Below are 27,798 nucleotides of genomic sequence, written 5' to 3' on the forward strand. Positions count from 1 at the left end.
GTTGGGATTGACCAGCTATTGAATGAAGCTTCTTTACACATTGTCTCAAAGTGGGCGTGCGAGAGTGCTAAGTATAGTCAAACGGTGGCAGTTCATTTAATGGTCCCTGTTTAGTGTTTTTGTTTGTTTTTCTTTTGCCACAAATGGTTTATTCATGTGGACAGAAGGAAGCAGAATTCTAACCACATGTTTACTTAATCTACTTTGTGCACACAATATTTAAATATGTAAATTAATTTTGTAATATGTTAGTAGTACGTCTACTTCTATTATATATAATAAAGATTATATGAAGAATTTATTCTAAACTATTTTCACTTGATTGTTTTTCCTTGTGCATTCTTCAAGATGTCCCTAAAGTGTACATACTTAGCTCGTATACATTTTTTAAAGACATATTGTTTAATATGAAAAAAATACAGAATATTACTTAGGATACAATTTTAGCATGTAGTTAAATTGACTTTGTATTCTCTAAATATATCCAAAATATTAGAAGACTTTGATAAAGAATTGAATTTTTTTGACATCATAAATAACAATATTACAAAGAAAATGTCCTAATATAAACACCCATATGCAGGTCTCCCATAAACTCAAAATGTTTTTCAATCAGTCAAAAGTGTTAGCCATTGGTGCAGAATATAATAAATAATTCTTAATTAACATGTAGATGGTCAACACCACAATAAATGATAAAACACTTTATTATGAACACACATTTACAGCTATGCATTTATGCACGTACAGAATCAGCCATCATTTATGACTGTGTGTGTATGTGTTTGTGTGTTGGGGGTGGAAGGGGGGTGGAGGAGGGTGTAATCGGGGGGTTGCTTTCAGTGATTTTCACCGTGGTATGATTATTGGAGAACTGCTGATCTGGGATATTTTGATTTAACCTGCTTTGTGTTAACAGCCCAGGCTGGTGTAGGTGAGTATTCTTCACGGCCACAATTTACCAGCCGCTAAAGACTACTTTAGAGCATTACAATGAATTAGTAAAGTGTTCCTAATAAAGTAGATAGTAAGTGTACATCACAGTGACCAGATGCATATCTGAAACACATTCTGCTATTAAAATCTGAGACCCATCTTTTAATTTGTCCAGTCAGCGAATCTCCATTTGGATTGATTCTCAGAATTGCATAAACTGATATAGACGCATTTTACAAAAACAATTCAACTGGTTACACTTTAAATATTAGCAATAACATCTCATCAGGGTGACTATTTCTCCTTGTCCTCAGAGATGGAATTTTCTTCTGCTGGTGTCCATTTCATGGCGCTGAAATACAAATGGCAGTTTTATTTTTTTTTTACTAAAAGCTTCTAAAAAATATGATGTGTTGCAAAATATTTGACATAATGCTTCCACAAAGCTTCCAAACTCACCTTGTGAACCCATTCATACTCCCCAAACTTGGAGTCAAATGTCCCTTTCTGCAGAGAGCGCAGCTTAAGAGTGAACCGGGGTCCGAGCTCCTGAATACCCACTTTCTTCTCATTTTTGAAGATGTACCTACACAAGACACAAAGAAGGTCATATAATAACATACAACATGTAGATTTCATTCTAATAAGAAATTAACTTGCAACATGCACATTTAGTCCCTTGCTAACAGTCTACATGGAAATTGACTAATTGGCTGTTTGTAATATACAGCAAAACTTATTTTAAGGAATATACACAGTTTATTTAAAAAAACAAACATAGCAAAATAGCTATATAAATCATTTCCTGGAAATATGAAATGCCCTTTTCATACAGAATGTGTAATACAAATGTGATGTATAAATCTTTTCAGTGTAGCAAAGATTAAAGATTTCTGATTAGAAAAATTTCAGTGAAATTTCATACTGAATAGACTTTAGACTTCAATAGAAATTGATAGACTGCATATAGACTTCACACCAACACTTCTCCTTAGCAAACAAAGTAAAACATACGTAAAACAATACATCAGTTTTATTATTTATATTAATTAATATTAATGATATCTATCTATTAATTTGTATTTTTATTCCTTAATTATTTTGTGTGAATTTTCTACTGCTTTTAGTCACCTTTTCCTCTTACTATTGTAAATCTTCCCTGTAAAATAAACAACCTTCAAAAGGAACCATGAATCACTGAGTTATCCATACTTCCACACTGCTATTCACCACCATCAAGGGGTTTCTTTACCTGTGAAACCTGAAGAAGATGAAGTCTCGCTGGTTGTGAAAAGTTGCAACCTGTCGACCAACAAATTGCGGATCCTGAGGAAATAACGCAGCAAACAAACGGCCAATGCTATGGCCCAGTCTAGTGGTGAAGTTATTCAGAATGACCTCTGGGTGGTGTTCTGTTGGGTCCTTTCCTCTTCTCTGGATAGTAAACAAAAAGGCAAAACTGTGGTGGTAAATATACAGTATGATGATATAGTATAGTGTAAGAAAATCTGTTAATTTAACCTTTACTGTTCTCTATACTGGTATGGCATATTCATGGCAAAAAAATGAGACAAGACTGCTCATTTTGAAATATTTGGCAGTTTTTGTCAATCTTCTTCTCTTGGCTTTTCCCGTTAAAGGTTTGCCACAGCGAATCATCTGCTCCCACCTGACTATCCTCTGCATCCTCTACTCCCGCACCAATTAACTTCAGATCCTCTAACACAATCATATATCTCCACTTTGGCCTTCCTCTTGACATCTTACCTGGCAGTTCCATCTCCAACATCCTTCTATATACAACATTCTCCCTCCTCTTCACATGTCCAAGCCAACTCAAAACAGCCAACCTGAGCGGTCACTCTGATGTGCTTGTTCCTAATCCAGTCCATCCTCATCATTCTTAAAGAGAACCTCAACATCCCCAACTCTGCTATCTACATACAGCAGAGCTGGTCTTGTCGAAACACCTTTCCTTTGATGCAACTCTTCTGTCACACAACATTCCTGACACTTTTCTCCACCCACTCCAACCTGCCTACACTCGCATCTTCACATCTTTTCCACACGCCCCGTCGCACTGGAGGGATTCTGTCTATCTAGTAATAGCTTTACGTCATCAACAAAAGGGCTAAATTGTAAAAATGTGAGTGGGGAAAAAAAGTGTATATTCTTTGGCACAACAGTTAGAAAGAGTACAAACCGTCTTTTTTGGCTCTCAATGAAGGCGGTCGCATTTTCTCTCCCTCTCCCTCCCCCTTACTTTACCTGCTTTGCTCCTCTCGTCTCGTCTATTGTCTTATACTTTGAGAGACTCTCTCCGCACTGCTCTCCAAACTAAAAAACATCATGGATTTGATAAACTGGTCTCTCAACGCAATTGACACCATCTTCTCGAAGAGAAGCTTGGGTTCGGGGGAACCTGACTGCCCTGCCGGAACCTTTGCATCTGGCTAAATGATGCACGCGTGGGAGAGGTGGCGGGTCGTGTGTCTGGCGGCTCTTTCTGTGGAGGACATTGAAGATATCTACCTATTCGGAACCATGATAACAGGAGTTCTGCTGATTGGATTAGGCATTGCCCTGGTTTATCGAGGAAATCAAAAAACGATGACAGCTGTCCAAAACCTCCCAAGGCTGCCCGTCAAGATTGATGCAGTGGGCAGAGCGGTCAGCACTGGGGCTGGGACTATTAACCGCAATATGGATAACATCACGGTGAGGCTCACTGCTTTGGATACTGTTAACATCACGGAGAACTTTGGAAAGAAAAATGGATCGATTTGGAGACCAGAATGGACTAAGAGAGTCGTCGTGTAAATTGGAATGCGTCTACTCACCCCAAGACTAAACAATCCCAATCTTATCTGCTTTCGGCTCCCCTCAACCAGCACTGGCCTCGGCCAAGACCGCTGCTGGAACAACAATTCCCCTGGAAGAGCACTGCAGCGAGACGCTCTTGCGTTCCTTCCCCAATTTCCAGACACCTGCTGATTGTTGACTCTGTCTGGGACCTGATCAAGGCTGTCTCCATGGCAAATTGCTGTGTATCTCTATGACAATCTTGCGGACTAAGGCACCGAGATTTGATGCCGGGAGCAACAACTCTCCAGGACTACACACTTGTACATATACACACACACACACACGCACGCACATATATAAAGATATGCACTCACCCCCCACCCCACGCCTTCGCCGCTTTGTACTGCCAGTCTGACAAGCGGGCCTGTGACCAGCGCCGAAGATAAAGGCTGCAGGACCTGATGGCTGCTTGCCTGTGCTGGATTACCTCCACCCCCCACTCCCCTCCCCTGTTGCAAGTCGTGTGTTTATGGCGTACTGTTTATGTGCTTATGTTGCTGAGGTGTTTATCCTGATCCCACACTGTACACCGGAGCATAGTCTGGGGGTTGTTTTTTCTCCTCCCTTCCCTCATGTTATGCTGTATTTCTTTTCAATTCCCTGTCTTCCTGTCCTGTCCCCCCTTTGTCATATTGTATGTATGGACAGGTTGATGGCTAATTTCACAGTACCTGTGACCAGTGACAAAAAACTACTACTACCTTCATCTCTTTTCGGAGTCGAACACTGCTGACTTTAAAATGTGCAGTTGGTCCATCAGGAAGGTGACACAGAACCATACCATCTTTGGCAATTTCAGGTTAAGGAAATATGAAGATGAAGATTAAAAAAATAATAATAAAATAATTGGGGGAAATGAAAAATTGTTTAAAATCAGTGATTCTAAGAGTAAAAAAAACTGTGTTTGTTCTTAACATGTAGTAGTCTTACTATTATTGAAATTTGATTTTTTCCACAACAAAAAAATTAGGTTACAAATAATGTTTTATAAAGTTCTAAACAGATCAATGCATGTGTTGCAAATTAGCAAACAAACAAAATCAAATATTGTTTTCAGTTTGTTTCATCAAAAAAGTAAGCCATGTTTCTTTAGAAAGAAAAAAAAACATTCTCCCTTAACATGTATGTAGTCAACACCACAACACATTATAAAATACAATCACAAATATTTTACTAGGAACATCTGAACTCCTACTCAGCAAAAGTGGGAAACCAGTTGAGAAGAACCAGATCAGATAAATCTCCCATATAAGGATACTTGGCACTTTTCGATCCTCATTGATGACCATGAGGTAGGTGAAGTCTCGCGATACGCACTGAGGAATGATCCTCTTCAGAGCAAGACCTCTTCTGTAGTATACATGTGCATTTGGTATGGTTGTCGCTAGCTGCTCACAAAACCGTACAGTTCTCTGAAATAAATGGCCAGAATGATATGTATTATTACAACACATTTTATTGATTTCCCCATAATGCAAACAGTGCATTCATTATAAAATATCTTTATGTGCAACCTGCACAGGATCATGTATTTTTCCCCTAAAAATACATTCATACGTTCTGAGAGCAAAATGAGTCCTACCCAGTATTAGCATTCCTAAAGTAGCCAGAACTTGTACATGTAAACATATGAATGTCAATTACACTCACAAATATTAATATACAATAATGGTAACAGGACTAATGAACTTACCCCTCTTGGTCTGTCTGAGGTGGTGATGAGAACTTTGGGGTTTATCAGTTTGTTAAAGTATGCTGAGAACTCATCTGTCCCCTCATCAAAAGCCACCTGACATGAACATGTTCATTAAATGAATAATATTATAGTCTCTCTCTCACACACACACACACAAACTCATTTCCACCTCTGGTGTCATATTCATACCTCCTCATCCTCTGGGTCTACTGTTGTCTCATCGTATATTCTCTGATTTTCAATAGTCTTTGGGACTTCTTTCGGCGGTGCCTGCATGTCCACACAGAACACACAAAAAAAAATTAATAAGGCATTTAATTTGCATTTGCTGTCAGTGATGCCAAAATGAAAATATGCTTGGTGGGATTTAGCTGAACAAGTGCCAAAAGATTAAAATAAATTTAAATAAATTTAAATCTTTTTGAAAATAAGAATTCACATACCTTATCGCCAAGAGCTTCTCTCTCCTTTTTTCTTTTCTTTCTCAACTGCAATTTTTGCTGAGGTGAAAAAGAATACGTTAGTCAAATTTGATACAAGACCTCATGTAAACGGCAATGGAAATATGAACAGGTTTTGATGTGTTCATTTTGACTGGAATACCACAGCACCCCTTTGTGAGACATAGGGAAAAGACTATATTGAGAATATTAAAGAAGGTTGCAAACATTTGGTACAACATAACCAGGTTATAAGGGTTGCAAGTTGGCACCAAGGTTGCCCTCAGTCAGACATCCCTGACTATACTTGCATCCTATAACTGATCGTTTCACTGGATGCGACACTGGAAGTGTAATATTCCGAGCACCCAATACACATGCTGATCATTTTCTGTTGAGTTCTTATAACGTTGCCACTGTGCTGCTTGTACTGGCCTTAGAACAGGACTGCAAGGCAGAAAAAAGTCTCCATCTACACAAAAGCAGCACTCAGAAATGTCTTCTGGTTGGTTTCTGCCCAAAGTATCAACCACTGTTGCTCTGTAATCTAGTGACCTTGCAGCATTGCATTACAAACACTTAGAAATCAGTTATAAGGTTGTCAGTTTCCACGCATCATTCTCATGCCTAGGGGTGGCGAGAATCCTCTGGATAAACTGTCACAATATGACACTAAGCTGCATTACCTATAATTTTGTTTAAGTAAAATAAGAATCTCCAGACTTGCCCATTATTCAGAACCTGCAGCATTCTAATGGGAATTCTGTGAGAAGGCTCCAGGGTCTACTCAATGGGCAACTGACTTATCTAGGGTTCACTGAATGTACAGTTACAAATGTACTAAGACCTTTTTAGCAATGAAATTGGATATTTAAAATCATGTGATGCAGTCCACAAAAACCCACCAGAAATTTAGAAAACAGTGAACATATTTAGTTTTTTTTTTAATGACTAACATTTTGACACTTTGACATTGTATAAATTTTTTTGGTAAATTTCAAACTTTGCCATGACTCAAAAAAGCCAGTATAATGAACAGAGCATGTTTAAAATCTTGCCAGCTAAGTGTGCTTTTGTACTGAGCTAAGTGTGCTTGAGTTTTAGGACAGAAACATGCGACAGCAAAGATACATTAGCAAAGATGACAGCATACAATGTCAAGTTGTTTTTTTTTCTTAACTAGATTTAGTTACAAATGTAGACGTAGGGAGGGACTCAATGTTTTATTTACTGTTTCAAACATGCTCTGTGAGGTTACACACTTCAGAAAACCAAGTGACTTGGGAGAAACACATGGCTCTCAGAACTTGTTCTGCTAGCTTTGGCCTTTTTTTTTTTTTTTAAACAGCTAAACATGTTATTCCAGTTCTAATTCAACAGGCATATAAAAGATCAGACAAGGGTGTATCTCACATATGCTTGACAGTAGCTGTCTATTGGTTAGGCTTACTTAAGGTTAATCTTTATTTATTTATTTTTTTAAAGTTATGCGCTTGGGGATCACAAGGACTGGAACTAAAAAGGTAAGTACAAAACTGCCCATAAACAAACAAACAAACAAACAAACAAACAAACAAACAAGGGATTTCTTTTAAAAGGGTAACAGCCATGAGAACCTGCTCAAATAAACAATTATATAAAATGCATTCCTGATTTGCAGAATTTAAGGAGCTAAATTTTAACAGTTTACTACTGCACACATTTTAGTCCATTAATGGAGTCTGAAAAATGTATACACCATATTTTGATTTATTTGCCATTTGGACACTTGCTATCTGCAAATAGCAATGAAGAGGGCAAGCAACTTTTGTCCAAACCACTAAACAATGGAGGAAGACAATTAAACAGTTAAAAAATTTTTGGGGGAAAGAAGTCTATTTATTAAAAAGTAAATTATAGCACTGACATTATCCTAAGGAACTCAAAGTTTGATCTAAATTACATAGACGCAGTTTACGATAGAAACAACATTTTTTTCAAGATAATCTCCAGACTTGCCCATTATTCAGAACCTGCAGCATTCTAATGGGAATTCTGTGAGAAGGCTCCAGGGTCTACTCAATGGGCAACTGACTTATCTAGGGTTCACTGAATGTACAGTTACAAATGTACTAAGACCTTTTTAGCAATGAAAGTGGAAATTCAGAGCGGCTGGATCATAATCCCTAACTGACAATATGTTTCAATAAGTAAACAAACAAACATAACTGTGCTGCATAAATGTGTAGTGCACATATGGTATGAGCTTCTTCTTTTTCTACCACCACCACTCAGAAAAACTACAATCACTAAATCGCGCTTTCCCCTTTATACAAAATGACAAGCTTATCAAATGAATGCTGGAAGAGAAAAAAACAATCACCAAACCCTAACAGCAGCATGGCATTAAACACAGCATAAACCAACGATAAGGCGATAGCTTGTGTGTATATTTTGTTTAGCGCCCAGCTAACAGCTTATTTGTTTACACTCACCTTTCTTTTCTCTTGCTTGAGCTTCATAAACATGAGGTGTCTCCGCTGTTTATTTTTTATTTCCTTCAAGCTGAAAGCAGGAGGCAGCGAGCAGCCTGAAGGATCTGTAGATTCAGACTCGGTGACATTATCAGCCGATTTCTCACGACTTTCCTTTTGCTTCTTTTGTTTTTTAGCTTTACTTTTAGTGCGGGGTAAATCTTCAGACACTGGAACCTCAACGAAATCCATGCTGTAGCTTTTATTCTGTTTTCTGCGAACGCACGTGTGTTTACTGAAAACTTTGTTTCCGGCTTAACCGGAAGTGTTCGGGGTGTTTATATTTCTGCTTGCGCCCCCTAAAGCTGGAGCGTTGACATAGATAACAGTGGCTGCTTGTACTGATCCCTTTATAAGGAACACCTTTACACACTCTTTCATGCAGTGAGCTACTCGGATTACGTTCATATCAACCACATGAATGGGGAAATGTGATCTCAGTGATCTTGCCAGTGGCATGAATGTTGTTGCCAAATAGTCAGATTTTAGTAGTTATGTAACTGTTGAGCCCTCGGGATCTTCACACAAAACTCAACAAGAGTTTACTCTTCAATGAATGGTGTAATAAAGAAAAGAAAAAAACAGCCAGTGATTAGCAGTTGTAGGGACTCAGATAACCAGTCTGTACGATTGTGAATAGAAAAAGGCACTTTTGTATACAAAAATCTCAAACCTTGAGGTGCATGAACTACAGTACAACAGTCAGCTATGCTGAACGATTTTTCAGAATTTGTACTATGGGATGTGATAGCTCAGTGCTTAAGGTGTTGGACTACTGATTAAAAGGTTGAGTTTAAATCCCAGGTCCACCAAGTTGAAATTCATAGGACCGTGGGCAAAGCCCTCAAACCCACAAATGTTCAGATAATTGAGATAAATGTAAGTTGCTCTGGATAAAGGCATCTGCCAAATGCCATAAATGTAAATTTAGTGCCAAAAACATGAATCCATGGACCCAACCTGCCTCAGGTCAACAGTTCCAGCTGGTGGAGGTGATGTAGTGTCATTGGAAGGTTTTCTTGGCACATTTTGGGCATATTAAAACAAATTAACCATGGCTTTATTGCTGTAGTCTTATTGTTGCTGTTTTATATAACAGCAACGTTATATTGATTACACATTCTTTGAGCATTATTGCTGAGTATGTGCTTCCCTTATGGCCACAATTTACTTTTACATCTTCTAATGGCTACTTTCATGATAATGCACCATGCCAGTATGCAAAAGTTGTCTTAAACTTGAACTTAACTTAAACTTTAAACTTACACATGAAAATGACAATGAGTTCAGTTCTATTTTAGCATTTTAGAAAAAAAAAATAAAGGCATAAGCCCTATGGAACACACCAGGGTATTTAATATTTTCAAAACAACTGACTTAAAAATACATGTTTAAAAAACAACAATCACTTCTAATTTTCATCAAGAATGAATTATTGAATATTTGTGAGCTTTGATTGAAGCTCAGGTACATCTTTATTTTTTCAAAAAAATGAGCCTTGTTGTGGTCATAATACTCCAATAGCTATCTTTAAAATAAAATAAAAAAAGACTACTACCTAATCAGACTTAATAATGGACAGGCCAAGCTGGCGATTGGACCATTAATAATATGCACTTTAAACAGCTCTGCCCATAATCATGGCACTGTAGGTGCAAGTGAGGATCTCCACTGATCAGTTGATCATTAATAATTGTGACTGTGTACTGCATATGGGTTGCTCCACCATCTCCATCACAGTGCAGAGTGCCTGCCATTCAAAATGCTAGTGTGGGTTCCTGTAGGTAACAGCAGACTTCTCACTACTAACAATTTTTATACCAGAGAACAGATGAACGGAAAGCTTTGTACACAGCTGGATTTTGGGTACAGATGAGGCCACCTCCTCTCCATGCCTGTGTATTCTCTCTGTTCAGGTCCCCTAGACAAGTCCACTGGGCTTGATATCCCCAAGAGACACACCACTTGGAGTGGTCATCATAGGATTTGAAAGTCACCAGCTTAGACAGACAGACCAACTCGACATTCATCACATGGTAAGGCAGCGAGCAGTTGGAGGGAAGCTGGTGGGGTTTCCGCTGCCATGATTCCACTAGAAAGTTTGTATCCAGTGTCTGTGCTATCCAGCCAGCATAAATGTCTGGTACATAAAGTGAATACACAGGTGGCTATAAGCAAAGATCAACTTGAGAAGGTACAATATATACATATACTGAAACAAAATGGTAAAATGAACACTTCTAGGATACAAGAATTTATTACCTATTATATACCTGCATTTTGAAACCAGGCAATTTCAGAATAAACGAATTTGTACTACATGTGAAAAAGGTACAGAAAACGTGATAAACTGCACATCATAAAACAGACACTGCCCCTTACACAAGCAAAGTCAATATTTACTCAAGAGCAGCTGAACTTTGGGATAATCAAAAACGTATTGCAGGGTGACATTTGCAAATGGTCACTGTCTATCCCCAAAAAAATACATCAAAATAAATATACAATATAGGGAGAAATATTTGTACAATATAAACTTTAGAGACGGCCATAATAGCTTAAAACATTACAGTTCTCTTACCATCAACATAACGGTGTGATTTGGCAAAACTGAGGAACGTCTCTCCTTTGACTGACATCAGCGTTTCAAGCCTTCTCCTGGGAACCACAGTCACAGTTTTGCCAGCACAGATACGTGCTATTTCTGGCATCTCTGTGTAATAGGCTGATGGTATTGAGCAGTTGTATGTGTATGGATTAATATATGCTAGTTGCTGTGCTAGTTAAAAAAAAGGAAGAGATTTTATCATCATTAAAATTTAATGGCTTATATTTGTATGCAGTTGCAGAAAATATACAGGATTTTGTTGAAAAAAACATAAGGTAAAAATGTGCCAACTGTTTGTGTATAGCCATGTTAATATAAAAATTAGCTCTGTTAATGGCTTAATGCATTATGTGATATGTTTGCTTACATATTTTTCGGAACTGTTTGAAACTGTATGTTGTACACTGAACACTCTGACCAAAGAGTTTTCCAGTGGATGGGTAGCCAAAACCAATTTCGGGGAAAGGCGGAAAGTGAGGAATGCTGTGGGTTAACCAGAATCCTTGAAACTGGTCAACAAGCAGAGCCCCTGGACAACAAGTACATCATACATTAGTTACACAATTACATTTACATGGCTTAATGGTCATTCTGATATTGATAAATCCATGATCAATGTCATTATGAAAGGAAATCATCTTCATATTAGTTAATCACAGGCTGATTTGATGTAGATAAACTTGGATGGAGGTTAATCTCTCTCAACAGCACTTATCAGTTGTGCTCTTTGTACTAGAACTCCCCTCTGTGAAAGCAGCAAAGCAATGGATAGTCATGTTTAAAATCTATTTTTGAAAAATAAACAAATAAATAAAAAATATTAAACCCACATAAGGGGAACTACACTGATACTGTAAATGTCAAATAAATCATATAAACTTTATTTATGCAAAAGTGCAATATTACCTTTTGAGTGTCCAGAATTATTCTCATACGCTAGCACTGGAGGAGCATCATTGTAGAGCACGTATACCAAGCTGGTTGACTATTAAAACATTGCAATATTAGTGCAATAAAGATACTATTAATGCCATATTGTATAGTACAGCAAAAAACTGCATGTGATTAATAAAATAAACTTTAGTTTAAAAGTAGCTATTTCTTACCTATTGTTAATTTGTACTAAATGTGTTAAAAAAAATTGAAAGCATGAATCTGGCTCAGTTTTTGTAATTAACATTAAAACCCCCCCCCCCCCCCCATATATTTATATTATAGAATTTATATTAAGGTTTTTTCAAAAGTAGCAAGGTGTAATATAAGTGTTTAAAATGATTAACCCTTAAATTATACTTGTCATGAAGATGTAGAAGAAACATAAAAAACAAACTTATATTAAAAATAGCATAGATACAGTATATACAGTACATTGTTATCATACAGACATACCTTATATCTTTGGTACAGCTGGTTCAATGTCCTGCCTAATGCCCCTTCAGTGGTATTCACAGCATGTTTACTCATGTGCCAGTTAGGCAATGAGGGATCCAAATACATGTAGTCAACTCCACTTCCCACACTATCCTTTTTATATCTTGGTAATTTGTATATAATGAACCTTAAATTTTGGAAAGAATGAACAGAAATGCCAAAGCTCTCTCTAAAACAAAAGCTTACAGGAAAACATAAACAACAAAAGAATATTAAAGGGTTAAACTCCACTTACCAGTCAACAGGCTGCCCATCTTCATTTAAGCAGGAGATTTCACCCTCACACAGTGAACCTAAGAAGAAGAATACCTGGAAGAAAATCAAACAAAAAGACCAAAATAATAGCATTTTCTTCCGCGATAGAAAGTTAACTAGTTGCTACTTATGTGGAATCAAGAATGTACTTCTTGTCATTTGTCTTCCTGGTCATTTAGCAATAGCGAAAGTGTCTATTATGCAGCTGTATCGGATTGAAAGAGGAAGCCGAGAGAGTTTCGACTCATGACTCTCAACATAACAGCTATGATTCATAAACATACTAGATACTACGTAATGTATGAAAATTTGTCAAGAATGTAAGGCATAAATAACAATATAAGTATACATTTAAATTACTACACAGTATTGATAGAGCAATCTGGATCAGGAATTTCATTGTGAATGTTGGTCAAATTTACAAGTGACAGTGAAAAGGAACAAAATTATGGAAGTTGTTAGGGATTTAGGATCAAAAGATTTTAGAAACTTAACAGTGTAGAAACAACCTGCAAAGACAAGTAGAATATTCATACAATTATATATCATTAGATATATAAACTATTCCACAGGGTGGCATCATTATTATATTGTAGATTTTGCCATAGTTTTAGTGCAGATATTATACACAGTTCAGCAAAGGCTTTCATCCCAACATTGATTTGGACCAGAAAAAAAGTGCTTTATATTACAGCTTAGAGAGTTTGAAATCTGATGAAGGCATGTTAGATAAGTTGGAGACAAGTATAGTATAGTAAATACTAGACATTCAGCTCCTAAGAAATGTTTTGGCCCTATGAGTTTGAATCCCAACAATGTCACAGCCATCTGTGAGCAAAATTACCGTTCACTCTGAATAGATCGAATGTTATACGTCCTCTCCCATCTCAGTCATAGAGACATTAATCGCAAGTGTCTGTGAGCTCAGGTATGAGGAAGAGGGCAGATAGTGCTTTAAGTGTTACGCTGCCCTGAGATGAGCAGCAGGTTAAAAATATGCTGGCTGGCTTCACTTGTCTTGGAGGAAGCATATGTTAGCCCTTCATTGTCCCTTATTGGTAGCTGTTGTGTTAAAGGGGAGAGTTAGGCTGTGAATGAAAAATGGCCTTACAAAACTGAGGACAAAAGGTGGGGAGAAGAGAGCTGGAGTTCAGTTTATTTATCAGATTCAATATTTACAATCATTTTTCTCTTCACTTCATTCTTTGTTTGCAGTCTTCTGAACAGAAATTCAACAGTTCAAGCCCCAGACATGTACATGACCATTGGAACCCCTTGCGAAATGCAAAAATACACGAGCGATACCACCCCCTAAATATAATCTTCTGTCCTCAGTAAATCCTGCTGCTGTTGAAGAACAGAGGGTGAAGGCAAACACATAACCGGTGAATCAATCTGAGAAACATGGCTACCGCAATCAAGGTACAGTTTATATTTATATTTTACATTTACATTTACAGCATTTGGCAGACGATAAATTTAAGTTCTTTCCAGATAATTAATTATTTTTCTTGTTGAATGTCTCATTGTGAAATATTTTATTTTGTAGAACGTTGAGTTTGTGCGAACAGGTTACGGGAAGAATCAAGTTAAACTTCTGTATATCCAGCGGGGAAAGAATCAACATTATATAATGGAGCTGAAAGCAGATGTGCAGCTTACACTAAACTCTCGGAAAGATTATCTCACTGGAGACAACTCGGACATCATCCCAACCGACACCATTAAAAACACCGTTCATGCCCTGGCCAAGCTAAAAGGAGTAGGTGGAATATTACAGACATTTCAATTTGTGTCAGTTTGGTACTAAAACTAGGCTTTTAAACAGTCTGAATTCAGCTCACAGCCGTTTCACAGAGAAAAACTTTTTTGAAAGCGGACAATTGTATTGTAGATAATACTTGGACTACCCGTGTTTAGACTCTACATATGAATACATTTTAAGAAACTAAGTTAAAATATAATTGAAATAATAAGACATAAGATGGAATGAATATGATGTGCAATATGTTACATCTTACATTTAAATAGCAGGGAAATATGATGTGCAATTAAGTTACCGTATTTTCCGCACCATAAGGCTTGTAAGGCGCAGTCTCAATTACGGGGTCTATTTCTGTACTTAACCCATACATAAGGCGCACCGTATTATAAGGCGCATGCTAAAATATACGGTATACAAAAAAAATGTAACAGAAGCAAAACAGTGAGTTTAGTTGAACTTTATTCTACTATTGATGTTGAATTCTTTCGCAGCTGCTCTATTCCTATTTACAACCGCGTAACTGAAGTTGTTTGTAGTTTGAATTGTGCCTCGTAAGCATCTCTTCACTGGTGCCATTTTCGGGGATACCTACCCGGAGGCGTGGCGGAGGTAAGCGTACGTACTGTACGTATTACGTAATGTCCTCTGATTGGTTTATCGCTGCCAGCGTACGTAGTGTATGTATTACGTCCCTGTGTCAGCGGGAAACGGTGCGACAGTCAATCAAGCGGAGCGCTTACCAAAGTCACACAACATTTTTACAGATTTTTGGAACACATAAAGCACACCGGATTATTAGGCGCACGGCCGATTCTTGAGAAAATTTAAGGCTCTTAGGTGTGCCATATATTGCTTAAAATACGGTACATGTCATATCAGGACTTTAAATTATTATCATATCACAGTATTGTCTTACAAATATGACTACATTCTTAACTGTACATGTTCTCCATAAATGAACTTCAGCATCTCATTCAGGATTTAGTGTCATAATCCACCATCTCTTCTAGTAGACGATTTTGCACTGTACACAATAACTATTAAATATTGAGTGTTGTGTATTGTATAACTGATTGCTTATCAGTCAAATATTCTGGGTGTGTCTGTAGGTTAAAACCATTGAGGGCTTTGCCCTGGAAATCTGCACCCATTTCCTGACAGCATTCAAACATGTCACACGAGCAAGGGTCAACATTGAGGAAGCCCCATGGAAGAGAATCGAAAAGGTGTTGTTAACAATGAAGTGATTACAAATAATGATGTCTCTCTCCCATGTCCTTACATTTTATGATGCTAACAAGTACTAAGTACTATGTATAATTACTACTTTGCAGAATGCGGTTGAACATGCCCATGCATTCATCTTCTCTCCAGAGTCTTGCCGCTTCTGTGAGGTTGAACAATACCGAAATGGTGGGAACAAATATGTTTTTATTTAACGAGTATTTATTGTGAAGAGAATAAGTTAGAAATACACCGTTTTATAAGGGAAAACGATTCATTTCTGTTTTATGGTTTATTTATTGATGGCTTCCTGTTGAAAATCTAATTCAGCATTACCAAAATATTACTGCAAGTCAGTCAGCAGTTACTTTATTAGTAATCTGACACACACTAGACTAATTTATTTGTGTACTTAATGTATGCCACATTAATGTATCTGATGCGTTATTATTTATTAAGTGTTAATTAAGGCAAGAGAATTACATACAAACTTAACATGAACCACAGAAAGAATGAATGTCTTGATCTGGTTAAGCTGAGAAAACTAAAACTAAATATCCTTCACAAAAAACTTGCAGTCTAAAGACTAGTCAATAGTCTTCATGTTCCACATTGGAGAAGCATAAGGATGTTACAGTATTCAACAACCACCGAACAAGCCACTAGGCTCTAAATCAGGGTTTCTCAATTTTTTTGCAGGCTTGTACAACTTTTACTGTGAATCCATTTTATTTGATGCCTCATTACAGACTTATTTTACATACATAATCCAATCAAACATTAGGCACTGATTGAGAGATTTAAAGGAGGATTTGAACAGAAAGTTTAATGACACCCAGATTTTGTGTCACACTTGACAGATTAAGAACAGGTTGGGTTGTTTGTCAAATTATCTCATTAGTCAAAAGACAAAGCACTAGCCAGATATTCACGGTCAGGCAGTGAATGGTGACAAACTGATGACCTCCTACTGAGACTACAATATTGAGTTGTGTGTACTATAGCTGTTTCATAGCAATTGGACAAATTTGCAAAAGTTGACTCTTCTGTAGGGTAGTTGCTTGTGAATAAAAAAAGAAGAAAATATATTAATTGGAAATACTGTGTCACATTTCATTTGTGTTGGAAGGTATTATAGTTACATTATTCAAAACTGCTGCCATTAATTATAAGATGCTACTTGTTAGAAAGGAGTTAAACCTGCAAACAAAAATCCCCTCTTTTAGTTTTTAGTGGTTGTGTGTAAGAGGTGTCCAATAAAAGGCCAGTTTTTTTTTATTCCAACCAAGCAGAAGCCACATCTGGTAGGCTACTGAAAGCTAAGATCAAATAGGTGGAATTAGGTGAGGCTCCTGCTTGTTTGAAATGGAAACCTGCACCAAACCGGCCACAACTTTGCAGATAATTCTGGACCCCATTGCTGTGCATCTCCTCAGAGGCCGCAGTGATCCACAGTGGAATCAAAGACATGAAGGTTCTGAAGACCACACAGTCAGGTTTTGAGGGCTTCCTGAGAGACCGCTTCACCACACTGCAGGAGACCAAGGACAGAGTCTTCTGTACTTCTGTCTTCGCTAGGTGGAGATACAACCAGTACAAGGAAGTAAACTTTGACATGGCATGGTAAATATTTATATAGCTTCATTTAGATATTTATTAATTTATTTAAAATCTAAATTAACTTAATATACAGTAAAATACGATAAACCAAATGAGATGCCTGTAATATATGGCTGCCTTTACAGGAAAACTGTAAAGGACAGCATTATTGAGAGGTTTGCTGGCCCCTTCTCTCATGGGGAGTATTCACCATCTGTACAGAAGACACTCTATGATACCCAGGTTCTTGTGCTTGAGAGGCTGCCAGAGGCAAGTCAGACTCATTGATTTGATTGTGTTTTAAAAAATATGGTTTTGAAAAACAGACTCAGTATTACATTATGTCAAACTATTTCATCTTCGTCTCATAGGTGGAGGAGATTGAAATCATCATGCCAAACCAGCACTACTTTACTATCGACATGACCAAAATCGGTCTCGCCAATAAGGATGAGGTTGGTTTCTTTCAAGCATGATTGAATTACTTTAATTAAAATTCCAATTATTGGTTGATTAAGCTCCCTGGATAAAAAAAAGAGAAATCTGCAATATATTTCTCTTCTAATATCTAATCCCTAGAATGCCAAGGCCTGTTAATTTTAGCCCACTCTTCCACTGCCAAGGTGTCCAATTCAGTTAAAGTCATGAAAAAATCATTTTCTATAGGGTTGAAATCCAGAAAATTGTTGCATATTCAGTGTCCCAGTTTTCCATGCTAAACAAAAAGGTCACGTTCATCTTGGTAAGAATCAGCATTTTGTTCTACTTGGACATGAGACACAGACAGAAATATCATAGTCTGAAAAAAAGCCTCTCTGGATTTTGTCTCTGCTAAGATACACTCGTGCTGGTGTACAACTATTTAATGTTTTTCAACAGCACTATTGGTTAATACAAATTACTTTGACCCTTATTTTAAGCTCATAATTTGAAACCTTTAGATCACTGTGGTCAGAGAATCTTTGCCTGATTATTGTGCATATGCACAGTCTCCATCTTTGCTATCTGGTAGATCTGAAACACTCAAAGGTTTCTGAATAATCACAAGACATGAGTTACAGAATCTTGTATATAATAGATTATTATCTTTTCAAATATTATAGAACAAATTTAGTGGGAAAAAAAGTAAATCATGAAATGCTCCTGCAGACTTAATGTGCAGCCATCTTATTAACCTCCTGTCAACAGTTATGTGAGAATACAGTCAGAATAATTGAAAATAAATCTTTTTTTAAAAAAGACAGCAGTCACGATAACGTTTATAATGGGTTGGTGATTTAACTTTGATTTAAACACATTATATATATTTGTTAATTAAAAGATTGCTTGACATCTTATGAAACATCTGCCAATGTTTGGAACAAAAGAATTTACACCTGCCATGAGTTCAAAAATGTTTTAAGAAAGAAAATGGCAAAAAATGATAGCATCCTGAAAGACTCGCTTTTATCAGCGAGCTGAGCCAAATAACTCAACTCTCAGAAAAGATCACGAGGATACGACATTGCCTCTCTGTCAGTTCTGAGACTTGAATTAATGTGTGCTGTCATTAAAACCTTTTTTAATCTCCAAGGTTTAAGTTTCCATGAAATCCTGGTTATAAGTGTGTTATAATACATCAAGTCTTCTCTATTGTTTTATCTTTCAGGTCCTTCTACCTCTGGATAATCCAGCAGGCAACATTACCGGAACTGTACGCAGGAAACCACAAGCCAAACTGTGAAACAGTTCAGAAGAATACGAGAATCCACAAACAAAGCTGTCTTAACAGACTTTAATAAACTGCAATAAAAACAAGTCAACAAAAAATGAACCTTATGTGTCCAAATATCACAAATGGAGTTATTGACAAATAATAATATTAAAAACAATTTTTTTTCTTCAAAGAACTGAATTGGATCTGAATGAAATGACTGCAACAAATACTAGTCACATTTAATAAATAAGAGGTTTAATAAATAAATTGAACATGGAGATCATGTATACATATACATCATTACACAATGTTGTGCAGGGCTCGGTGTGATTGAACAAATTTAAAGTTGTGTGTGTTTTTTTTTAATACATCAAAATATCTGGAACACTAATTTGAAGTTATGTGAAATTAGATATAAATGTATTTGGAAAGAGAAAAGAGATAAAATGTTGCATGGATTCTTTTCATTCCTTAGATAATGTGGTATTATTGCGAATGAAAATGATGTTTTTAAAACACAAAGCACAGTAATTCATTATTAAAACAAGCAAAAAAAATAAAAAAAAGTCATACAAGAAATAATCTGGGCATCCAATCATGGAACATAGATTGTAATGATTAGTTATTAGGGGTGTAATCTCTGTACTGGAATGATAACCAGGGATTATGGTTGAGTCAGTGATTTTGTTATTCAAGCAGATTATTGCAAACATTTGACATTCAGAGAATCCTCTATTGCAGGATATTTAGGAACAAATACTGCTAAAAAGACACCTTGTAAAACTGAACTTTACTTCTTAAGCACCGGCGTCAGAAACACCACCAGCTTCCAGTCTGTGGTCAGAGATTACTTGTTCAAAAAGTAGTATTTTGTGATCCTCCTTTTAAAATTATTCAAAAAGTTATTATATACGTCTAATAGACTTTTAATGCAAATAACCCAGTTAAACACAAAAGGAGCCTGGTTTTAATTAGATCCCAGGCTCTAGCTACCTGTTACACTGCCTCAAAGTCCTTATTTGAGCACATTTTAAATAAATCTTTGATAAAAAAACACATACAGCTGCAGCATGGTTAGTTTTCATGATCATTTGTGCTGTAACTTATTTATAACCATTAAAGACTTAAATAGCTTTAAGGAGAAGAGGAAGCAAGCACCAACAAAACAATTGATCCATCACTCCTTTAGTCACATTTTATATACAGACCAATAATGCGATAAGTTCATTCTCAATAAAACCTCTGAAATTCATGGTACACCTAGCAACACTTTCCACTATAGTGTTTATCGTCTTAGTGGCAAAGACTTTCACGCTATATTCCACATTAAAATTTTTAAAAATCGCAAACCAAACTAAATATTTGGACATATTTACATGTTTGCAAAGGGTCATTTAAAAAAACAAAACAAAACAAAAAAAAACACTTCAGTCATAACACCAGTTCAACAAATCCCCTCTCTCTCTCTCTCTCTCTCACACACACACACACACACACACACACACACACACACACACACACACACACACACACACACACACACCAAAAAAAGAGACAACGTTGTACCTGTACAACCAAATTTAGAATGAGAAAGAAATTCACATTAAAGTTTTTTTGTGTATTTGCCTACAAAGATGCATAAAATGCACATAAGGACATGGCCTTGTCTTCAGTCTGCAGTTACCCTGCTGTTCCATGGCGTGATTGTCGTCCAACGCTCGGCCCATCTGTTCGTCCAGAGTGCTATGAGGCATTGCTTTTTAAGTGTTGGGTCTGAAGCGGCTTCACGTGGTACTCGTAAATCTTCAATGCCGGCCCCAGTTTTATTGAGAGTCCAGTCAGAACATCGTTACGAGTCATTAACAATAGAGATTTGCCATCAATTTCCTGCAGGATGAAAAGTCATATGAAACAGAAGTACTAAAGAGTCATGAGCTTGATTTCATCTCCCTTTCCACAATCACATTCTCAGATCACAATCACAAACGTTTTTGTAATTTCACCAATTCATGTAGTTTTCCGCAAAAAATGTATATTTAGATTTAAAAAAGTAAAATCGAGCAAGTTTGATCCCAACCCTAGAAATAATCCTGGAGGGCCTGCGTATTATAGTAGATAGAGGTAGATTAAAATCTTTAATGAAAATTTCGGATAACGGTGTCATCTTTTGATGTTAACAGCATTTTTGGGTAGCATTTTCAAGCTTTAACGGATAACGTTTATAACCGTCAGATATAAAAGTATCTTAAAGCTTTAAACGTGTGAATATCTTCAGGGCAGTTTTTCAGTAACATGTAAAGCTGCAATTTATATGTAATTTAAACCTTATATAGTAGATGTCAGGATATATAAAAACTAAAGTGTCTAAAAACAAAACCTGCATAACCATTTACTCTACCTGGTCTTGGAAAGCATTGGCTTGCTCTTCAAATCCAGTAGCTTTAAAATAATTGACAACATCGGCTACAGCCCAGTGGGCAGGATCAGGAAGCTGCCCATTCTCCACCGTACTGAGAGAAAAAGAGAGAAAAATAATTTGATCAATATCTATTCCATCACTGTGTACATTATTAATAATATTACAACTAGATCACCATGTACATGTTTGTTCACTCAACCATAATGAGACTAAACCATGAATAACTTTAAGAATCAATTTATCCATTAGTGGCAGAAGCAAATATAAACAATCTACAGTATATTATAACTGAACTGGAATACAAAATTCATTCATAAATCTGTGATTGTATGTCAAGTGGCTTAGAAACTGATCTTGCTTTTAGTAATAGCACATTCTCTGAAGCAGTTAAATTTTTTCATCCAAAAATTCATTTCCAATAAAGAAAGTAGACTTATTTGAGAGTAGAGGAATCAAGGCTCTATAGTGCAGAGGTACAGCATTATTAAACAAGGGACCAAATAGTGCGGTTTGGAACTGAAAATTCTATTAGTAGTTTCTAGTTGCAGTTTTTTTTAATTTACCAGTACTGATAAAAATATATATTTATTCACATCCATGTGACACTAGGCAAGTGTATGTTGTTACACTAAAGAACAATCTTGCGACATGGCTATACTAACTCCATTACCAGTTGCAGCCAAAGCAAAGTGGGCTGCAAACGGTGCTCTTTTAGAATATAAAGAGGAGGAAAAATAGCATCTTCCTACAATACGAATAAGATGATCACAGATCTATTAATAAATCTAAAACTCCAACAAAACACAAGGTCGTTGCTAGCAACACACAGCTGCAGCAAATGCTGGCTAAGCAAGAAAAGCCTCTGGTCCAATATATTGTTCATGACATTCGGTCACTAACACAATACACCATAATGACTACAATGAAACCTACTTTCCTTACTGTACTGACTCACTTTTTTGTTTGTTTTTACATTAGTTTACTGCCATATCAGCCTCTCTACATATTTCATAGCAAATGCAGATGTTAATCAAACATTTAATTCAATACAAAAATATTCTGTATTTGAAATATTAAAAGCTGTAATATTGTGAAAGTTTTCCTGCCTCCAGCACCTCAATAAAATGTTCTGCAACATTTTTAATTGATTTGTAAAAAGTACTCAGTTCAGTATCAGTATTGTGTTTGACTAGAACTGAAAGAACAAACTTGTTCTCATTTTTGGGGGAAAAAGGCATAGATGTACGCCAGCTTCTGAAAGGTCTAGCTATAAGGTATCTGAATAATTGCAGCTGTTATTCAGAAAGTAGTGAAAACATTTAAAGGTGATCTACATAAGATTGTGTCTAAAATATTTTGGGTGGTTCAAAATTTAATGATTCTCCACACATGATCTTGACGCTTCTCTACTGTGGCCTGGTCTTTAAAAATGACTGACAGGAAGTGCTTCAAAACACAAAGAAGCTCAAGCACAAAAGTTTTCTTTTCTCAGCAACGTAATACACTATCTCTAAGGTCACACATTGTTTTTGTGTTATTGTTGTACATCTAGGATATTTCTACAACTAAAGGACTACTGCACATATAATTATTTTATAATTACTTCATTTGTTCATCACATTGCTCAGGTTCACATTTAAAGGATGTAAAAGAGAAAATTGTGAAAGGTCACAAATAATTGTAAATTTAAAATAAAAATAAATAAATAAACAAACAAATGTGTCACTTGCTTCAACGGTGTCTTTTCTTTACTTAATTTTCAATCTGCGTGTCATGATACAAGAATTTAAATATCAAATGAGATGCAGGAGAAATGAAACAAAAGCAAACACAAACTCAGAAGGTGATTTTCATGAGGCTATATAGCTGGAGTAAAAGAGGACACACATTGAAGTACGTACCTTTTGGTTTCCATTGAACCATTTGCCTTGGTTTCCATGACAGCTAGAAAAACACAAACAGCTCATTAAGAAGCTGCCAAGACTCCAGCTGAACAGTGTGCCTCTGTCCCAGGCTGTGCGTCGTGCTCATAATTCACCAGCTAATGACTCAAACTGAGCCTGAATTAATGCAATTTTGAAATCTGAAGCAAAATAACAATTTGCTAAACAAATACCAAACCACACTTTTGTTTGAACTGGAATTTTTATTTTCCTGAAGTGATATTATTATAAAACTAAAGATGTAGCCTAACTTTAAGAACGGTCATAAAAAAAAAAGAAGTAGCTTAGCAACTAATTTAAACATCGCTTACATAATACAGTTCTCATGAAGTCAAACTGTCATGGCAAACATCTCCCAGGAAACAAAATAAACTCATATGCCTCTGGCTTTTGCAATCTATGGAAGATCTTGAGTCGATTAAACACATAACCACAGTTCTACATGTCGACAGCATGCAGTTGCTTAGCAACAGGTTTGTTCAGCAATTTTGAATTCAGGTAAAAATGCAAAGATGCAGTCTGCACCACATTATGCAGGCCAGTTAAAGATAAGTACTGACCAGCACATTTCATTTCATCAGCAAAGCTACGCTATTAATAACGGGAACTTGAAGATCAATTTCAATGTAATTTTTTTGGATTTCGCTTCTAACAACAGTCTCAAATCTACAGAAACCAGGAGGAAGATTTACATCCTAACTGAGAAAACAAGAGGCGATAGCAGTAAAAAGCTGAGATCAATACTTTTCACAGGTGTACATAGAATATAAAGAATACAATTCTAAAATTATATAAATTATTATACTAAATAAATTATAGAACACTTCACTATTAACAGTGCAATACAAATTTTATTATTACAGCATCTTGAATTGGTTTATTCCACTTACGCTCCAGCAAATTTTTTTTAAGTATTACTGAAAAACATGACTAACACATGTAGACACATTCAATAACATAGAACATCCAAGAGAAAATTTGATCCTGTAATCACTTGCATTTTAGCAACTATAAACAGTCCATCATCACAAGCCGTATTTTTTCTTTCTATCTTAAGAACAAAAAGCTAAGCCCTCCATCCTGAAGACTTTCCCATGGAGGAAAACTCACAACACCAGTGCATTGTGAGTGTTCATCCATGGGAAACTGGAGACTCCTTCCATAAAGGATAAATAAATCTCCCAAGAGAAAACCTCACAGTAAAAAAACTCAGTACAACTACATAAAAAAAATGTATTCATGATTAGTATTAGAGCATGAAGATGTTCTAGTTCAAGTACATGCAAGCACAATGTGCCACGGATCACGTGCACTCACACCTATTACTACTGTTTAATATTTGCATAAAGCTCTCTCAACATGGTCCTGGTCATGTTGCTGGACACAGCCACGGCTAGTCGCAGACACTCGCTCACACTACTGAAATGTGACCTGAATGTGAATTATCTCTGGTCACTTTTTTGCTTCTAGTCACTTTGTGTGAATATAGCATGAGTGTGCTGAAGCTGTGTTCAGAATGAGCATTGTATTCTTTATGACTACATATTACATTCATATTACATGACTACATATTACATTTATATGACATTGGCATATTTAATAACTACAATGGTGTGTCCACTGAACAGCATGTATAAGGTGACAAATCTTTTTAAACAAAATCATTAAATAAATGTTCCTATAGCGAGACTGTAAAGAAAGCAGGTACCTGGTTGTCAAAGTTGAACGCAATGTTTCATTTGATGTCCTAAGCTCAAACCTCATGGTACATTCAGGGCCATTGTTTTAACCACCTTCACAGCTGCTGAGTGTCTTCAGAACAGGGCGCTGTGATGACAACCTTCAAAACAGTCAGTAAATGTGATCAGTGATCTGTGCAAAACTTTCTCTTACCTGAAAGAGAGTAAACCTACTGGACGTGAGCTTAGAATAAGACGTATTAGAAGAAAACCTACGTTAAGTGAGCTGAACACGGTTTCCAGGGTTGACAACGGCCTGAAATGCTGACAACGTCGCTGTATTTTGGTGTGACTGAAAACAGAAAAGTGTTTGCCCCATCGTCCGAGTTTAAATCTCAATGATGTCACAGACATCCGGGGTCGGAAATCCAGAAGAGCAAAACTGGCCATGTTCTTAAGAAGGGAGGGATACACTCTCTCCCTTATCAATCACAGGAACACCTGCCAATCATCCCCTCATTCAGCTCGTTCATGCAGGAGCAGGTGGAGGGTAGTGCATTATGCCTCCTCCCTGACACTACATGATTATTAGTTCAAAAAAGAAGTGTTGGCCTGGAAGCACATGCCTTGGATCAGGAACCATGTGTTAGCCCTGATTGGTAGCTCTTCAGAGAAACATCCCAGCAGCATAGCAACATCATGTACCGATACAATCCCCAGAATTCTAACATCACTCTTTTAAACTCACCAGAATGTATCTCTAATTTTCTCTTTTCTAACACATTTGGCCCAGTAACGTGGCTCATGTTGTCCATTCTTGGTCTATTCTAATGAACAGACATAATCTAAATTATCAGCAATACTGAATAAGTTTTGAACTCTTAATTGTACAAACATCAGCAGACACGATGCTAATCACAGCATGGATGACGGTGTAAAGATGGGCAGATTGATAGAAAAGAATTCATTCAAAAGTAAGACATCAAACCATCTTTGAATAACAAAATAAAAATAGGAAGTATGAGGGAGGGAGGGAGAGAGAGAGAGAGATGATGTGTCTGAAAGAAAATGAAGCACAATTCACAAATAAACAAATATCAAAACAAAGACAAATATGAAAATAAATTTAAAGTAATGCCACAAATTGAATATGATTTAAACTTAAACAGTTTAGCAGTACAGAATTTGCACAAAGTTGTCTGAACTTTTTTCACGATTTTCTCAGTAATGATTCTTGTGATCCATATCTGCACAAGCAGGAAAAAAAGCTCTCGTATTTTCACTCATTTACTTCTTTACACCATGACTTTATTATCAGTTTACTGAAAATGTTCCATATCCGGTGACTTCAGGAACTTTTTTTCCTCAGACATTTAATAACCAGAGAACCGTCATGAATAAAACATTTGCTCAAATAACGATATCATTTAAACCCATATTTGCAAATTCTAAATGAAAAGACATACATGATGTCTCGATAGAGTTAACGTAGATGTTTAACAAACATATTTGTCCTTAATAAGATGAATCGAATCTCTAATTGACTCACTAATACGATACCGAGTTGTTGTTAGCTTAGCAAAAGTCAAAATGTAAATATATCACTTCGGAGTTTCGCAAGAAAACCCACGTGTGAAACAAAACAACTTTTTTTCATGTTAAACACTCTACAAACACACACAGAGAGAAATTAAATTAAAAGATAAAAAAAACCAAAAAACATAGTAAACATGTCCACTAGCCAGCTAATAACGTTAGCACGTTAGCATCAGTCGCTTTATTACAGGCTGATTCGCTACAATAGTAAAAACACCCAACGTTAATTAAACTGGAGCTCACGTTACTGCAGGACTATAATTCTGTCTGTATTTAAACTCACACAGATTCTCTCCCACACACACACTCATCAAACGGGGAACACGAAAGAACAATAAACACACCTTTTTTGTTGAACACACTATCACGAACAGATCAATAGGATTGTGATGTTGCCTCTTGCAGCTCTGCTAAATTTGACACAAACCCATTTTAACTTCCGGCAAAATCCTTCGACGCAAACGAGCAGTCCAGCCAATCAGACGCGTACGGCTGGTGCTACCGCGATGCATTGTGGGCCATGTTGTTTTCTACATAAATCTATTTATTAAACATGACTTTTAATACAAAGGTGGAAACATCTGTACAAGTCCTAAAAAAGTGTCTGCACCGGGTCCTAATTCTGATTCAGGACTAAGACACTTCCTATGCATATTAATAAGCTTCCTGTTGTCTACATCAAGTCAAGAAGCTTTTATTGTCATTTCAACCATAGGGGAGAGTGGGGTAAGATGAGCCAGATTTTACTTATTTTTACTTAGTATAACGAGGACATCTACTGTTAATGTGGGATGTTGCCTATCAACTGAAAATATAAGAATGCACCTATGACATAGATCCTTGAAAATATGACCTCAGAAAAAAAAGTGTTCATGTGGATAAATTGACCATCCTATTTTATGCAAGTATAATACAAAACAAAACTTTTAAAAAAGTTTTTTTTTTAACAATACACTTACCTTTCCAAACAATGTCATTTATTAAAGCTACCTCAAACAACACAAAACAAACCAGTTAAAGTCCAACCTTTCAAGGTTTAGGAAGCTTTTTCAGCACATCATTCAGTGGGACAGATCCTACATAGAGGTGGAGGTTGAAGCCATGGGTTGATCTACAGAAGTAGACAGCACATC

General features: G+C 36.5%; 4 protein-coding genes across 8 annotated transcripts; 1 reads left to right on the top strand and 3 right to left on the bottom strand.

Moving 5' to 3' along the window:
* Nucleotides 1–689: 689 nt before the first annotated feature.
* rpf1 (ribosome production factor 1 homolog) lies at nt 690–8,721 on the bottom strand. The gene is made up of 9 exons (XM_027160444.2): nt 8,412–8,721; nt 5,941–5,997; nt 5,687–5,767; nt 5,495–5,590; nt 5,060–5,213; nt 4,503–4,585; nt 2,189–2,370; nt 1,396–1,522; nt 690–1,288 (listed from the first exon to the last, which is right to left on the bottom strand). Exons 1-9 carry the CDS (start codon nt 8,640–8,642, stop codon nt 1,247–1,249), a joined length of 1,053 nt encoding a protein of 350 aa, XP_027016245.1. The 5' UTR covers nt 8,643–8,721; the 3' UTR covers nt 690–1,246.
* On the top strand, nt 7,328–19,145 carry uox (urate oxidase). The gene is made up of 9 exons (XM_027160455.2): nt 7,328–7,460; nt 14,080–14,166; nt 14,294–14,506; nt 15,619–15,735; nt 15,844–15,922; nt 17,170–17,356; nt 17,479–17,602; nt 17,704–17,787; nt 18,981–19,145. The coding sequence occupies exons 2-9, from the start codon at nt 14,149–14,151 to the stop codon at nt 19,053–19,055; spliced, it is 897 nt and encodes a 298-aa protein (XP_027016256.2). The 5' UTR covers nt 7,328–7,460; nt 14,080–14,148; the 3' UTR covers nt 19,056–19,145.
* On the bottom strand, nt 9,787–12,926 carry dnase2b (deoxyribonuclease II beta). 2 transcript variants are annotated; one of them, XM_027160426.2, is made up of 6 exons: nt 12,725–12,926; nt 12,448–12,616; nt 11,965–12,043; nt 11,426–11,587; nt 11,032–11,229; nt 9,787–10,590 (listed from the first exon to the last, which is right to left on the bottom strand). In XM_027160426.2, the coding sequence occupies exons 1-6, from the start codon at nt 12,835–12,837 to the stop codon at nt 10,256–10,258; spliced, it is 1,056 nt and encodes a 351-aa protein (XP_027016227.2). In that variant the 5' UTR covers nt 12,838–12,926; the 3' UTR covers nt 9,787–10,255. The 2 variants fall into 2 exon arrangements, with proteins under 2 accessions (XP_027016227.2, XP_027016236.1); XM_027160435.2 differs by lacking the exons at nt 11,965–12,043; nt 12,448–12,616; nt 12,725–12,926 and having other exon boundaries at nt 11,032–11,224; nt 11,426–11,753.
* Nucleotides 19,091–27,163, bottom strand: samd13 (sterile alpha motif domain containing 13). 4 transcript variants are annotated; one of them, XM_047807198.1, is made up of 4 exons: nt 27,010–27,163; nt 25,099–25,230; nt 21,427–21,538; nt 19,091–20,915 (listed from the first exon to the last, which is right to left on the bottom strand). In XM_047807198.1, exons 2-4 carry the CDS (start codon nt 25,152–25,154, stop codon nt 20,772–20,774), a joined length of 312 nt encoding a protein of 103 aa, XP_047663154.1. In that variant the 5' UTR covers nt 25,155–25,230; nt 27,010–27,163; the 3' UTR covers nt 19,091–20,771. The 4 variants fall into 4 exon arrangements, with proteins under 4 accessions (XP_047663154.1, XP_047663164.1, XP_047663157.1 ...); XM_047807208.1 differs by having other exon boundaries at nt 25,099–25,233; nt 27,012–27,126; XM_047807201.1 differs by lacking the exon at nt 27,010–27,163 and adding an exon at nt 25,346–26,992.
* Between the last annotated feature and the right edge of the window lie 635 nt (nt 27,164–27,798).

The sequence above is a fragment of the Tachysurus fulvidraco genome, chromosome 2 (genome assembly GCF_022655615.1).
Source record: "Tachysurus fulvidraco isolate hzauxx_2018 chromosome 2, HZAU_PFXX_2.0, whole genome shotgun sequence".
In the NCBI taxonomy this organism is placed as follows: Eukaryota; Metazoa; Chordata; class Actinopteri; order Siluriformes; family Bagridae; genus Tachysurus; species Tachysurus fulvidraco.

Excerpts from the sequence above, each read along its gene's own strand:
- rpf1 (XM_027160444.2), bottom strand. The coding sequence starts at position 8,642 with ATGGATTTCGTTGAGGTTCCAGTGTCTGAAGATTTACCCCGCACTAAA. Across the intron at positions 5,214-5,494 it reads CCTCAGACAGACCAAGAGGG|AGAACTGTACGGTTTTGTGA; the intron begins GTAAGTTCATTA and ends CATTTATTTCAG. Across the intron at positions 2,371-4,502 it reads GACTCCGAAAAGAGATGAAG|AGAAGAGGAAAGGACCCAAC; the intron begins GTAGTAGTAGTT and ends TTTACTATCCAG.
- uox (XM_027160455.2), top strand. Across the intron at positions 17,603-17,703 it reads TGCTTGAGAGGCTGCCAGAG|GTGGAGGAGATTGAAATCAT; the intron begins GCAAGTCAGACT and ends TTCGTCTCATAG. Across the intron at positions 17,788-18,980 it reads GTCTCGCCAATAAGGATGAG|GTCCTTCTACCTCTGGATAA; the intron begins GTTGGTTTCTTT and ends TTTATCTTTCAG.
- samd13 (XM_047807198.1), bottom strand. The coding sequence starts at position 25,154 with ATGAGGTTTGAGCTTAGGACATCAAATGAAACATTGCGTTCAACTTTG. Across the intron at positions 21,539-25,098 it reads CGTTCAACTTTGACAACCAG|TACGGTGGAGAATGGGCAGC; the intron begins GTACCTGCTTTC and ends TTTTTCTCTCAG. Across the intron at positions 20,916-21,426 it reads CCAATGCTTTCCAAGACCAG|GAAATTGATGGCAAATCTCT; the intron begins GTAGAGTAAATG and ends TTCATCCTGCAG.
- dnase2b (XM_027160426.2), bottom strand. The coding sequence starts at position 12,837 with ATGCTATTATTTTGGTCTTTTTGTTTGATTTTCTTCCAGGTATTCTTC. Across the intron at positions 12,617-12,724 it reads GATGGGCAGCCTGTTGACTG|GTTCATTATATACAAATTAC; the intron begins GTAAGTGGAGTT and ends CCAAAATTTAAG. Across the intron at positions 11,588-11,964 it reads TAATTCTGGACACTCAAAAG|GGGCTCTGCTTGTTGACCAG; the intron begins GTAATATTGCAC and ends CTTGTTGTCCAG.